The sequence below is a fragment of the Radiomyces spectabilis genome (genome assembly GCF_025331425.1).
Source record: "Radiomyces spectabilis strain NRRL 2753 chromosome Unknown BYT42scaffold_5, whole genome shotgun sequence".
NCBI lineage: Eukaryota > Fungi > Mucoromycota > Mucoromycetes > Mucorales > Radiomycetaceae > Radiomyces > Radiomyces spectabilis.
Window position 1 is genome coordinate 149,795 of NW_026251930.1, and position 13,072 is coordinate 162,866.

The 13,072-nt window shown below is 44.2% G+C and overlaps 5 protein-coding genes across 5 annotated transcripts; 2 read left to right on the forward strand and 3 right to left on the reverse strand.

Moving 5' to 3' along the window:
* Nucleotides 1–1,911: 1,911 nt before the first annotated feature.
* On the reverse strand, nucleotides 1,912–5,794 carry BYT42DRAFT_564711 (dipeptidyl peptidase IV N-terminal region-domain-containing protein). Its single transcript, XM_051567771.1, has 15 exons — nucleotides 5,416–5,794; nucleotides 5,276–5,360; nucleotides 5,098–5,214; nucleotides 4,928–5,034; nucleotides 4,770–4,856; nucleotides 4,574–4,714; nucleotides 4,404–4,515; nucleotides 3,649–4,327; nucleotides 3,261–3,586; nucleotides 3,027–3,190; nucleotides 2,865–2,965; nucleotides 2,745–2,799; nucleotides 2,583–2,682; nucleotides 2,175–2,524; nucleotides 1,912–2,109 (listed from the first exon to the last, which is right to left on the reverse strand). The coding sequence occupies exons 1-14, from the start codon at nucleotides 5,689–5,691 to the stop codon at nucleotides 2,385–2,387; spliced, it is 2,490 nt and encodes an 829-aa protein (XP_051424216.1). The 5' UTR covers nucleotides 5,692–5,794; the 3' UTR covers nucleotides 1,912–2,109; nucleotides 2,175–2,384.
* A 625-nt stretch (nucleotides 5,795–6,419) lies between these two features.
* On the reverse strand, nucleotides 6,420–8,204 carry BYT42DRAFT_643820 (enolase). Its single transcript, XM_051572621.1, has 3 exons — nucleotides 7,985–8,204; nucleotides 7,197–7,886; nucleotides 6,420–7,105 (listed from the first exon to the last, which is right to left on the reverse strand). The coding sequence occupies exons 1-3, from the start codon at nucleotides 8,163–8,165 to the stop codon at nucleotides 6,666–6,668; spliced, it is 1,311 nt and encodes a 436-aa protein (XP_051424217.1). The 5' UTR covers nucleotides 8,166–8,204; the 3' UTR covers nucleotides 6,420–6,665.
* Nucleotides 8,205–9,519: 1,315 nt separating this feature from the next.
* On the reverse strand, nucleotides 9,520–11,263 carry BYT42DRAFT_544905 (endoplasmic reticulum vesicle transporter-domain-containing protein; the record flags this gene model as incomplete). Its single annotated transcript, XM_051565781.1, has 8 exons — nucleotides 9,520–9,665; nucleotides 9,769–9,909; nucleotides 9,975–10,278; nucleotides 10,354–10,529; nucleotides 10,599–10,715; nucleotides 10,775–10,826; nucleotides 10,893–11,038; nucleotides 11,068–11,263. 8 exons carry the CDS (start codon nucleotides 11,261–11,263, stop codon nucleotides 9,520–9,522), a joined length of 1,278 nt encoding a protein of 425 aa, XP_051424218.1.
* Nucleotides 11,264–11,294: 31 nt separating this feature from the next.
* On the forward strand, nucleotides 11,295–12,388 carry BYT42DRAFT_564718 (PUA-like domain-containing protein). The gene is made up of 5 exons (XM_051567772.1): nucleotides 11,295–11,330; nucleotides 11,407–11,559; nucleotides 11,627–11,724; nucleotides 11,809–12,013; nucleotides 12,101–12,388. Exons 1-5 carry the CDS (start codon nucleotides 11,320–11,322, stop codon nucleotides 12,183–12,185), a joined length of 552 nt encoding a protein of 183 aa, XP_051424219.1. The 5' UTR covers nucleotides 11,295–11,319; the 3' UTR covers nucleotides 12,186–12,388.
* Nucleotides 12,389–12,697: 309 nt separating this feature from the next.
* BYT42DRAFT_612769 (uncharacterized protein) lies at nucleotides 12,698–13,067 on the forward strand (the record flags this gene model as incomplete). Its single annotated transcript, XM_051571669.1, has 2 exons — nucleotides 12,698–12,749; nucleotides 12,817–13,067. The coding sequence occupies 2 exons, from the start codon at nucleotides 12,698–12,700 to the stop codon at nucleotides 13,065–13,067; spliced, it is 303 nt and encodes a 100-aa protein (XP_051424220.1).
* Between the last annotated feature and the right edge of the window lie 5 nt (nucleotides 13,068–13,072).

A 13,072-nucleotide genomic window follows, 5' to 3' on the forward strand; every position in this document is an offset into this window, starting at 1 on the left:
TCGCTTTCAAAATAAATAATCATATAAATGAGAGCCTGCCGCAGAACTTGCAGCTTCTAGTCAAGAGCGGCAAGCAAATTCAGGGTCATCTGATCAAAAGAAAACACTTCCTTTTTGTATTTGCCAGCAGTGACTGGGAAATTATGGGAATGTGCCGGGCAAAAAATTCCTTTGTCATGAAAAACAAACAGGATTATGATATTATTCAATTGGGAATATTCCAAGAAATCCTAACTGAAACTTGTGCGCGATCAAAAAGGTACGCCCAATTGAATAGGTAAAGGTACTCATGGCTATGAAACACTATCTTGGCAACTATCGGTTGAGCTCTGTTCTGCTTCCGTTACTCTGGTAATAATATGTATACTGGGCAGGACGTAAATGAAGTAAGGGGATCAAAAAGGGAATTCTTTTTTCGAAGAGTTGAGTGTAACCGCCGCCAACGATGGCTCGGAGAGCGTCGGCTGGGTTTAAATGATTTTGCAAGGGGGTAAAACACAGGCCCCACTTTTTTTTCTTCTTTTTTCTTTACCAAAGAGGCGCAGTTGTGGCGGGTCGCTGATAACTGATGACAAACTTTACCCTCCCATTTTATTGCCATGATTACGGAGCAGTTATTGATGTGTCTTCTCTTATCTCTATCATAGGTCCACTGGCTGCGGCAAACGACGAACGACGAGCAGAGCGACCAAGGTACACACCAAGGAAGACGCTGTGGTATGACAGAGAAACTTCCCTGTGGTTTGACGGGGAGGCTCTGGGGCATCATTCGGTGGGTTGACTAGGAGATGGAATCTCCTCTTGAGGTCTTGGGGTGCATGCTGCGGAGCGCGACCCGCCGCTTCCCTGTGATGTCACGGGGGATCCCTGGTGTGAACCACTCTAGGTAAGTGGTTTGCTAACATTTTTTGGGTCTTTAGATTGACGGCGACATTCCGGTTTTTCGATTGGTAAGTAATTTTTTTTTTCTTTTGCTTGTTTTTTTTCCCATTCTCGTTCTGTGATCGCCTGTCATCAACGTCATTCGCTACCTGCTTGCTGCTTTGGTTCCGTCTCCACACCGACCCTCGATTCAAGTCTGTTCCACCCAATGGCCACATCAAAATAATTAGTCATAGACCGTGTATATTCCTTTGCATCGATAAATAAAGACAGTTTTTTTGCCCATCCTATTTAAGGCACCTTCAAAAGTCGTAGCCTTTCAAGCCATTCATACAGGAAATTCGTTCCTTGCAGACACTTACCACGACTCTTGTAATCATATGCACAGTGGCATAAATCTAGTATGCCGCTCTGTCAGATGGGTCGGCACTTAGGGCGATGAATTTGAAGTCTCTATAGATCCATCAAGTTTATGCGTCATAAAGAACCGGGTGTTGGATTTGACGCATTCATTCGGATATTCAATACTTTTCTCAGCCGAATTCCTGATTACCGTATGGATGAAGAGGCTCAGCTGGTGTTCTAATGGAGAATCTCCTCCAGAACGAAAACACATCCTAATTCCAATCTTTTGATTTGGGAACGCCAGTCTAGGACCAATACTTATTCCTATAGCTTTTGAGAGGCATCGACGCGACGAATAACGGGGACACTATCTGAATCAGTCGTCTTGACAATTTCAAAGACCGACATCCACATCGTGTCAAAACGGCTCAAATTCAACACAACTTCCTTAATACTGAATTACCTCCCCGTTTCAAGCCACCTAGAAATACCAAACCTTATCTATGTAATCAAACGATGTCATACAGAGCTCTTGTAGACACCTCGGACATCTCAATTTTTAGCTAGAACTTTGTAACGTGCCTAAAGACCGTCTGAAGTCGTTTAAATAATTCGTTCTGCAATGTTGTATGGGCTCGAGCAAAAATCATGATTATCTTTCACAGTCTATTGAAGTTTTTCGCCCGGAGGATATTTTACACATCTGAACAGTGATTTCCCTGTATTTGTGAAGAATAGTCCCAATCTTTATTGACAATACTTGACGCGGTCTAACCGATAGACCTAGACTCGGAAGGGAATACAAGTGTTCAGTCTTTGAGCGATCCTGCAAACTTTCATTGAGAGTTTGTGCGATGTCGAACATATTCTTCACCACCAAAACTGCCAAACATTTGCGGTTAGAGGCACGGATCCAAAACCTGGCCCGACGACACATTTATACTTACTTATCGAATAAGAATTCAGTCAGTAGATAATAGACATTGGAATTGGCATCGTGGTAACGGATGGCATGGTTGTTGTCGGTAAAGAATTGAACTCGGTAGTTGCGAACGTGGGCCTGGGTCAACTTATCGACAAGCACAGCTGAATGTTGGAAATGAACTGTAATGCACGTTAGCAGAACGAAAAACCCATCAGCCAAATGCCTGTATTATCTAACCATTATCATCTCCTGTGCCGTGGATCAGTAAATAATGAGCATTGTTGAAGCCAGTCATGTTAGTCACAGCACTGTTTGCATATCCTTCGGCATTCAGCTGTGGAGTCAGCATATAGCGTTCCGTATAGACGGTATCTATGCATCCCTGTTAACCAAAAATGTTCCGGCCTTGACGTCGTCATCCTCCGTTTACCATAGAAACGCCAGTCAGTCACTGGGGCTACTGCCATTCCAAGACTAAACACACCATCGTTTGCTTCGATAACCTTAGTTGTCATATAGCCTCCGTAAGACTATCAATATAATTGCATTAGCACCTTTTGCCATAAGCCAATGCTTTCTTTTGTTATTATACCCAGCCCCAGATGGCCATTCTCGAGGCATCAACGTACGGTAGGTTGGCCCAGTGTCTACATCGTACCCGTCAGTAACTATTCCTATCTCATGCTATTTTCATGTTGGCGTACGACTCTACCTTGCTGCGTTGACTTGGTCAATCGTTTCCAATTTACCCAAACGGCCTCTTACGCTTTCCCGGTAAGCACGTCCACGGTAACCTGTACCACGACCGTCAACCTATGTTTGTAATAGATTCAGTACCCACATCAGCAACAAGTTGCGCGATAAATTTACATACCGTGACAATAATGTATTCCAATTGACTTGCAACGAATGTATGCCAGCTCAATTCGAACTCATGTGATACAAGTTGAGATCCAGGGCCACCATAGACATGAAATAAGACAGGGTATTTCTTGGAAGCGTCAAAGTTGGGTGGCAACAATTCCATCGCCAGCATCTCTGACACAGCCAATTCCAATTTCAGTGAGATTACTGTACCACAAAACAGGTTACTCTAGAGCTCACTTACCAACACCGCCACCCGTCACCGTGAGCATCCGTCTTTGGGGCAATTCATACGCTTTTAACAAATCGGCGAGTGCCCTGTTGTCTTGCAAAACAGCCTCAAATTTGGGATCCTCTACTTTTCTAACGACGGTTGTTGGGATATTGGGACCCTGATAATCGAGCTTGTAATAACCCGCTTTCGGAGAAAATGACACACTGTAATAGGCATGCCGTTCAGGATCATTGGGACAGGTTTGGCAGATCTTGGTGGAGGCTGGATCGGTGTGGTCAAGTGAAATGGTGTATAAATGACGTTCCGATGGCGATCGTTCGGTCGACATGTAATGACTGTGAAATATCAGAGTTCTGCATGTATTATCATCATAGAACCCTTTTTCAAAAAAACCTACATTAATTGGCGTTCTTTGTCAGTGACAACTGTGCCCGCGACGACTTCCCATTCACCAGTAGTGAGCCAAAGAGGTTCCGAGGCCGATTTTCCAGCAGTGAAAATAGCCAGATGAAGGTATCCGTCGGCGTTATCGGCGATATCCAAGTATCGAACACTCTCTTGATCATCCTCATGAGCTAAAAACACCATGGATTGGCCAACGTCAATCCATCCGGAATCTTTTGGTTTATATTCCCGCGTTATTTGAACAGTGGAGTCACGTAAATTGGACGACAAGGTGACGAGGCTGGTGACTTCGTGGTCCTGGACACGGTTCGTCTGCTTGAACAGCAAATGAGTATGGGTATCAGTCGCCCAGGCAACATCCGTAATAAGCCGATCATCGTCAGCGAAATCTGCATATCGTCCCACAGCCTGAAGCATGGCATTATTGGTTTCGTTTTTTGTCACCATGACGGTTGTGTCAGCCGACAGTGAATAAAGATGCAATGATACAAGCGGATTCGGCGTGCCAGCTTTGGGATACTTGATTTTCAATTCCTCGGGATAGCTGTCGTTGGACATTGTATAATACGGCAAATGGTATTCATGTACGGCTGTTTCATTGAACCGTAAAAATGCCAAATGAGTAGCATCCGGGGACCACCACAAGGTATGATCCGAGGCGAAAACCTCCTCTGCAAAGCAAAAAATCGCTGACAGTGAGATGCTACTGCGACACAGTCAGCATAATGGGCGGAACCATTAGATTACCTTCATACACCCAATCAGGAACTCCATTAAAGACTGTCTTGGATCCATCAAAGGTGACACGACGATGCGTGGCAAGATCAGTCACGTACAGATCGTTTTCCATCACGTATGCCTAATGCAACTGGATCAATGGCTTTGGTCGGTATGTGTTACTGACAATCGCCACTCACAATTTGATGACCTTTAGGACTCCATTCAGCATAGGAGATCTTTGGCTCGATATCGACAGTGGATTGTTCCGTCAACGGAAAGATGGAATGATCATCCAATGTGTAAATATAAATATTGGAAAATGAAGAATGACGGAATTGCTAAGAAAACACTGTTAAGCTTATTGGCTTTTTCCGATGTGTCTCTTAAGTTTACCTGAGTGACGTTGGTCCACAGCATGAGATATTTCGCATCTCCTGAGATTTCAAACGATTCAACCTCCAGCTGTTTATCTCCAATACGCTATCAACAGTTCATCCGGCAATTTGTTCAGCTTCACGGGTTTCAATGTAAAGCGACATAGTAAAACTTACAAGATCGGAGGCTTTGACAAACACTTGGGTTGAACCATCTTCTATCGATTCTAATAGTATATCGTTGGTTGTTTGATCTCTAAAGGTAAAAATGCCATCGCGAGGATCTAAGGATGACAACCATGTAAATAAAAGAGAACGTGACTCCACCACTGTCAAATGATCCTCACCATTTCTAACCCATACGAGGGATTGCCGTTTTGGGGTAAACGTGCTGTTATAGATATCATCAAAGGTAATACGTCGCAATTTGGATACGGTGTCTCTCTTCCGGGAAGAACTTGAGTCTATGTCACGTATACTTCAACAAAACTGATATATCATTTCGGTGCTTTGAAGGTCGTTTACCTCTGCATAAAGCGATGGTCCATGTTGCCCAGGTGGCCAGTAACATGGCGGCCGTTAATGCTAAGCATATCCAGTTGAGTCGTTTCTGTCACTAGAGTCAGTTACACATTCAACGAATAAAGTTCCGCATTTCACATTACTTTGTTGTTTCGTTTGATTAATCGAGGGTCCTGGCCGTCTTCCAGATTGGCTGAAAAATTTCCTGGGAAATCAGGATCAGGGATAGTGTGATGCTTATCGCCAATTTGGTAGTGGAGAAGCGGTTGACTACTTGTACTGACGGCGTCGTCCTCCAAGTAGTCGTTCTTTTCTGCTGCGTGATGCTCGTTGCTTGGCGTCATTTTCGCAGCATAGGATTTATGACGAACAAGGAAGGTATACCGAGCCATGCGTCTTATGAAACGGTAGACGGACATTGAAAACGAATTGTGAGAAACAAGAAAGGAAGATAACACATTCCTAGGTGCTGCACGGAACGGCTTATGACGATCCCTTCAGCTTAAAGGGAGGCTTTGCACCGTATAATAAAAAAAAAGATGCAAGAAAAGGGAGAGCGTTCTTTGTTTGACTCTGCAATATGCATCATGTCTGCACTCCAGCAGGAATGGTCGCGGTTCTTAGTGGGGCGACCATTATTTATTGTCAGATTATTACGGCGGTTCTTGAGCATTCATATGATTGTATCTCTCCCATATGTTGGATCCATTCAACTAATATCTCAAAAGAACATCCCATGTCAATTATCACAAAGATGTTTTTCCATTTCCTATCATTTCAAGGGGCGTGCAGGGATCATCCTCAGTGAATAACCATGATAATACAACAGACTTACAGTAGCTTAGAAGGGCATGATCATGCGTAAACTTTGTGCGATAAACAGATCAGTGAGGTCCACGTCTTTAGGTGATTGACAGATCAACCTGAAGATGCCGCTCTAGATGGAATTCATGGTTATACGACTGTGAGTGTGCATGAACGATCAGCATCGAAAGCAAAGTTTGTGCAACCTGAACCCCTTTTTTCTTGGCCGTCGCCACAACTAAAACGGCACATGCACTATTATGAATACGGCCCGTGGCTTTGATATAAAATAACGCTACCAAAAGGAAGAGGAAAATACCGCTACGCTTGAATACACCGCTGGGTCCTTGGGATGCGGTCATCTTGAAAGCACTACATAGTGTTCGGCATCAATGTAAAAAATCTGCAAATGTTAATATGTTCTTGTTTATTTAGTCTTTTTGAGCACTCAACAACCAGAAAATGATATCATGTTGAAATGCTTACAAAACCCGTGAGTGGTGTTCTCGTCTTGGTAAAATAGTCATTAAATGCTTATTTGTCGAGGGATATTAGGGTTTTTTTGGTTTTTGGAGTTGTCTATTTACATTTACAATTGATGGGCTTTGCGGAAGTTTTCACCGGCATAGATGGCATTGGCACCCAATTCTTCCTCAATACGCAACAACTGGTTGAGCTTGGCCAAGCGTTCGGAACGGCAAGGAGCACCGGTCTTGATTTGGCCAGTGCGGAGACCAACCACAAGGTCAGCAATGGTGGTATCCTCAGTTTCACCGGAACGGTGGGAAACCATGACACCCCAGCCAGCAGCTTGGGAGTCCAAAGCAGCCTGGATACTCTCAGTGACACTACCAATCTGGTTGACCTTGAGAAGCAAGGCATTGCAAGCCTTCTTCTCAATAGCAGTAGCAATACGCTTCGGGTTGGTCACAGTCAAGTCATCACCCACCAACTGGAAGTCGGAAGTACCGTTGAGATGGGTCCAGTTGTCCCAGTCATCCTGATCGAAAGCATCCTCAATGGAAACAACTACAGACAAATGAAAACACACCATTAGCATTCTTGACCTCCCTTTTAATTCCTTACGACAATTCAAAGACATGCAAGCACGTTTACTTACTGGGATACTTTTCGGCATAGGACTTGTAGAGTTCAGCCAATTGCTGACCGGTGAGTTGATCGGCCGCGTTGGAATCAGGGTTCTTCCAGTCCAAATCGTACTTGCCATCCTTGTAGAATTCGGAAGCAGCACAGTCCATGGCGATCTTGACCTTGCCAGTGTAACCGGCCTTTTCAATGGCAGTGATCAACAAGTCGAGACCTTCCTTGCTGTCCTGAATGTTGGGAGCGAAACCACCCTCGTCACCGACGTTGGTAGCATCCAAACCATATTTACCCTTGATGACGCTCTTGAGAGCATGGTACACTTCGGAACCGATCTTCATGGCTTCAGTGAAAGACTTGGCGCCGGTGGGCATGATCATGAACTCTTGCATAGCCAACTTGTTACCGGCATGGGAACCACCGTTGATAACGTTGAAAGCAGGCACGGGCAAGACAAAGGGCTTCTTGGAACCGCAAAGGTCGGCAAAGTGGACGTAGAGAGGAACACCCTTCTCGCCGGCACCGGCCTTGGCAACAGCCAAGGAAACACCGAGGATGGCGTTAGCACCGAGCTTGCTCTTGTTGGGAGTACCATCGAGCTTCAACAAAAAGTCATCAATGGCCTTTTGGTCAACGACGTTGAGCTTGGATTCAATGAGAGCGGGGCCAATGGTCTTGTTGACGTTCTCAACAGCCTTCAAGACACCTGAAGTATCCATGGTTAACATGACGTGCATGATATTGATATGTTTGGTTCTTTCCATTCTATTTCTATGGAACCCATATATTATTTTGGACACTTACCCTTGCCGACGTAGTCTTCCTTGATCTGATCACGGAGTTCGAGAGCTTCGTGGATACCAGTGGAGGCACCGGAAGGAACGGCGGCACGGAAGATGCCCTTGGCAGTGCTGACTTCGACTTCGACGGTGGGGTTACCGCGAGAGTCGAAAATTTGGCGGGCGTGAACCTTGGTGACGGACATGATGGAACAAGAAAGAGAAATGCTAAAGAGAAAACGCAGTAGCTAAAGAAGAAAAGAAAAAGCCAGCAAAATGGACGTGCGCACTCCATATATATACCTGTTCGTCGAAAGCGCGTAGAATGAAAATACATAGCCATATATATCACATGAAATCAGACGCGAAATAACCCGGGACCTAGGCACCAATTCTTAACCCAAGTCAGCGCCTGTTTTACGGCTCCGACACCCTCTGTCCAGCGCAACTTCATTTCCACGAAGCAGCGGATTTCTCCATGCCACGGCTCAATGAGAGAACGCGTCACTCGAGCGAACAATTGACATACTTTAAAGAATCGAATGAAATGTATACGATATGCATGACGAAACGCCACGGGTATTTCCGTTCCGCAGTGGCGATGAATATGGCAAGCGTAGCACTAAAAAAGTCGGGCGGTCTTAAAATCGTTCGAGTGCCCCGTCCGAGATCCCACGACATCCGAAGAATTCAAAGTTCGAACATACCATATCGTCATTTGTGCAGATCAATAACCATATAAATAAAATAAAAAGCCATTTGTGGGGTAACCCGAAGACACCTCAACCGGAATTTGTTGAAACCAATTTGATGACTTTAGCCTTGTTACTTACGATTGTTGACATGATGCAATGCATTAAACGTTGTTGCATTTTTACAGAAAGCAGTGGACGCTTCAACAATTACTTTTCACTACCAATTTTTGTGTAAAAATTGTACGCGGGATGATGGAATGCTGACTTGTCACAGTCAAATGTCGCGTCCGGTCATGGATTTAACTCAGACGTGCGGAGCAACCAATGAGCTGCAAGAACGAAAAATTAATGATGACTGTGATTGCATTGGTACGGAGTTCCAAAACCACTCGCAGCCATATTTTTCCAGAGTTTGGCCAACCCCCTGAAGCAGTAACTGTTTAGACATGCCGTGAATAAGGTGAAATTCTTTAACAATTTCCCTACCAATGCTACTTACTTGAGGCGAAAAAGGTGAGCATTGCTTATTTTTTTTGTCTACTTGTCAAACTCGATCAAGTTATTCAAGTGCCAATGTGGACGTTTGCGAGTTTTGATCAATTGCAGTTTCCACTGGGAATTAAATTTTCTTACAAATCTTTTTATGCGCTTCCCATGACAATGCAAGTATAACAGGAACAAATAGTTGTTTTAGATGTTTATTCTCCAGCACATGAGAATTGGATATCTTAATGAACATCAGCCAATATCCATACATACACGTAATATTCGTTGACCCAAAAAAAAAAAAGAAATCGTTTGCGAACTGTGCGTCATTGCCAAAACTTTTGTTGGTGGAGTGATGGGGATAGATGTTCCATTTTACTTACAGATGCTTTCCCATTTCTGCCTTTTTCCCAAATGTTCGTTCTGCTCTGTATAAAATGCCATCAACGATACCGGCCACGGTGAAAATGCCTCCCACAATGGCACAAAGGCTGGTCATAAAGCTGGCAAAAGATATCCGACGTTCTGTATGCACAATGAGCATAGGAGCAAAATCCATCATGAAGAATACACCTATTGAATGGTCAGACTTTGACATGAAATGACAAGGTCCAAAAAATTAGCTTACCTGGTAATCCTCCCTGCGGTTGCTGGGCTAGATCTTGCTCGTGGCGACTGACGGAATACTGGAAAGTACGCAGAGAACGGCCGTTCAAATAGTCAAATTGTGTAGGGACAATTTTCAAAAAGAATTGGTACATCATGGTGGCTAGAATGATCAAACCAATTCAGTCAACGCTACCGTTATTTTACATGTATTCATTCGATACGAACCTTTTGGATAACCCCACTCGGTACCGTCAAGTGGATTGGTCAAACCAGATGATTTGGTGCGCTTCTGTTTGTACAATTGATAACCTTGATCGCCAAATTGAAGATGATGAATAGAATGCTTGAAATTATGATTGGCGGCCAGATAGGATCGAACGTCGTGAACATGAGCCGCACCATGCGCAAAAGCTCGGCCAGGTGAAAAGTGGAAATTACCGCGCACTTTGTTCACTAATAGACGGCCATGCATGCGACATCCTTCATGCGACTGAGATTCCATCTTTTCCTTCCATCCCTCTCGAATACACTATCGCGCCCATCAAGGAAAAATAAAAAGCATCAGCATAAAGACGAGGGGCACGGCTACTAAATTGAGGCTTACTTGTGCAACCGTATCTGGATTGAATGCCCATCCCATATCGGCATAAGCCGTCTGGACATCTTCACATGTGTTACAGCATGGATTGGCTACGCCTTTTGGATTTGCACCATAACAATCGCCGCAGCTGGACTTATCAGAGGCCAAGACATCCTGTGCAGGAAGTGTATTGCTCAGACCTGATCCGACGCGTTATTAGCTACCCGTCAATGAATTTTCTATGGCAACTTCCAAGTCAAATTGCTTACTTTTGGCCTTTTCCTTTGTGATTTCTTTTCCAGCGGCGTCCAATCGAACCTTTGTCACGTCGTGCTCATAACCGCTGATGTGTTCGCCACTTTCGTCCATCACATCCAAGCTCAATACTACAAAGATATCCGTTAAGACAGTAATCTCAAATAAATGTTAGCTGGATTGCCCTTACAGTAACATGGAAGTTCTGGAAACGTGATATCGAAAGAGATGGGGAGTTTTTCCTGTACAAAAGTGGGTGTTTAATCAGATATGGGCCAATGAATTCATTGCCTTTTTATTATAGCTACCGATTTTCCGCCGTCAACGATAATAGCTGAATGCATCTCTGGCGTGAGGTATCTACCAACTTCGAAAATAACCAGCACAGCGATCACGATCGCACTGATGAGGCTGACTAACCGATGAACACTGGTCAGCCTAAACATGAAGACCACTGTATGAACGTCACGCTTTCTTTTTTACCTGTGGCACCAGTGGCGGTTCGTATACGAAAGTCGTCTAATGTTTTTGCGTAGGCATCAAGACGCCGGAAGCGGTGAAGCCATGAATTGGAGCCCATGGAGGATATAACCTGCTTAAGGGAGAAAGGAAGCGGGGACGGCAAAGAGGGACGGTATTTCGGTCGGCGTGACTCGGATTCACAAAACGGGGTTGTCATTTTTGGGGAGCGTGCCACAATTTTCTGTTGCTGCAACTTATCACCTTGCGACAAACATGTTCAAAAAGTAATCAAGAACATTCCACACCTTGTCGGGTGCCTTGTGCGATAAAAACTAACATCAATCCCTTCTTTTATCCAAGATTCAACTTTCCTGAGAATATTGCCGGTCAATCGCAGCTCAAGTCTTCCGTGCAGCGTGCAATTCGGTCCAAGCTCATTGAACAGTATCCCATGATGGAACCCATTATGGACGATCTGATACCGAAGAAGACCCCCATTGTCCAAATTAAAGGGTAAAGCCTTGCGCCAATAAGTGACGTTTTCATTAGGCTTCAATTTCTGACCGTTTTGTCCAAATAGTCACGAACACATTTCGTTCTTGTCCGTCAATGGCACCATTCTCTTCTTCCAGCATTTTGACGGTCCTTACTTCCCCACGCTGGTGCTGCTCCATAAATGTAAGCATACAGGCCGAATCAAGTACATCGTCAGAAGCCACACCCTTCTCAATGACTGATGATATGTTTGTTGTTTTTATACAGATCCGGATATTCTGCCCAAGTTGCAGGTAGACCGAGGTGCTATCAAGTTTGTGCTTTCGGGTGCCAATATCATGTGTCCCGGTTTAACATCCAAGGGGGCTCGTATGGACGTGGATCTACCCAACGAGTCAGTGGTGGCTATCATGGCTGAAGGAAAAGAAAATGCATTGGCGGTTGGATTGCTGAAGATGAGCACACAAGACATGTAAGTGATTATATTTGATCTATCTATCTATCTATTGTTCTGGCTAAAGTGAGTTAATCATGGAATCTATTTTCTTTCTCGTCACAGCCGCAAGATCAACAAGGGCATTGGGTGCGATAATATTCACTACCTGAATGATACCCTTTGGAAAGAAATTGTTCACGCGGCTTAGATGGATGCACGTCGCGTTGCGAATAACAAATAAAACTGGAAAACAATGTACAACAAGCCATCTTCTTTGTTTTTTAGATACGTATGAAAAAAGACTATTCATCGAAACATTCTCACATCAACTCGTTTGTACAATAACTGGCATAAAATCATGTGTCCATCGTTGGATCGATCCATGTCAGTCATCAGCGCGTTCCAATGTTGTAATCACGTATTGCCAAAATGGGAAAGGAGAGGATGGTGTTTTCATAGAGTGATTGTTCATCTCCACAGGATACAAACAGATCGTAAAAAAGTTTAATCGGCCCATTGATAGAGGTAATGCGCCTTCCTTGGTTAGCTTTTGAACTAGACCCCATTTGTGTGCCGAAATTGGCGAATGATATGCCCGAGTTTATTTTCGCAGAGGAAAAAAAGCTCCGCGGCTTCATGAACCAACAGTAAAGCAATGAACAAGTATATAAAACGTTACAAATTCGTATCTAAGGCAACCAATTCTTTTCATTATCAATCATGCGCGCAACATGGATAGTCTTGGTCAACTTTGGAGTGCTGGTAGCTAGCGGTAGGAGATATACACAGTTTGTTGTTTGAGAAACCCTTCAAGTAACAGCTGACATGGTTTGGATTAGCGCCCCTCATGCAAAGTGACAGCCACACAGGCGCATCAAAGGCACCAATTGTTCCCGTCATGCATTTAACACCAGAACAGCTTGAACAATTCAAGAGCGCCAATACAAACAATATGGAATTCAGTATGGCCCAAGCTCAAACGCAAAATAGCCCCATCAAAACTGACCCAGGCATCACATTTGACCTTGAAGACGCCATCATGGTGGAACCGCTGGATGAGTATAGAGAACGTAACGGTGATGATGATTAAAAGTC

What these genes read in the sequence shown, in the direction of transcription:
- BYT42DRAFT_564718 (XM_051567772.1), top strand. An exon ending in CCCATTGTCCAAATTAAAGG is followed by an intron (nt 11,560 to 11,626) that starts GTAAAGCCTTGC and finishes TTGTCCAAATAG; the next exon opens with TCACGAACACATTTCGTTCT. An exon ending in GCTGGTGCTGCTCCATAAAT is followed by an intron (nt 11,725 to 11,808) that starts GTAAGCATACAG and finishes GTTTTTATACAG; the next exon opens with ATCCGGATATTCTGCCCAAG.
- BYT42DRAFT_564711 (XM_051567771.1), bottom strand. Translation starts at nt 5,691, where the DNA reads ATGTCCGTCTACCGTTTCATAAGACGCATGGCTCGGTATACCTTCCTT. An exon ending in GACCATCGCTTTATGCAGAG is followed by an intron (nt 5,215 to 5,275) that starts GTAAACGACCTT and finishes TACGTGACATAG; the next exon opens with ACTCAAGTTCTTCCCGGAAG. An exon ending in GTCCTAAAGGTCATCAAATT is followed by an intron (nt 4,516 to 4,573) that starts GTGAGTGGCGAT and finishes CAGTTGCATTAG; the next exon opens with GCATACGTGATGGAAAACGA.
- BYT42DRAFT_643820 (XM_051572621.1), bottom strand. Translation starts at nt 8,165, where the DNA reads ATGTCCGTCACCAAGGTTCACGCCCGCCAAATTTTCGACTCTCGCGGT. An exon ending in GGAAGACTACGTCGGCAAGG is followed by an intron (nt 7,887 to 7,984) that starts GTAAGTGTCCAA and finishes TGGATACTTCAG; the next exon opens with GTGTCTTGAAGGCTGTTGAG. An exon ending in CTATGCCGAAAAGTATCCCA is followed by an intron (nt 7,106 to 7,196) that starts GTAAGTAAACGT and finishes ATTTGTCTGTAG; the next exon opens with TTGTTTCCATTGAGGATGCT.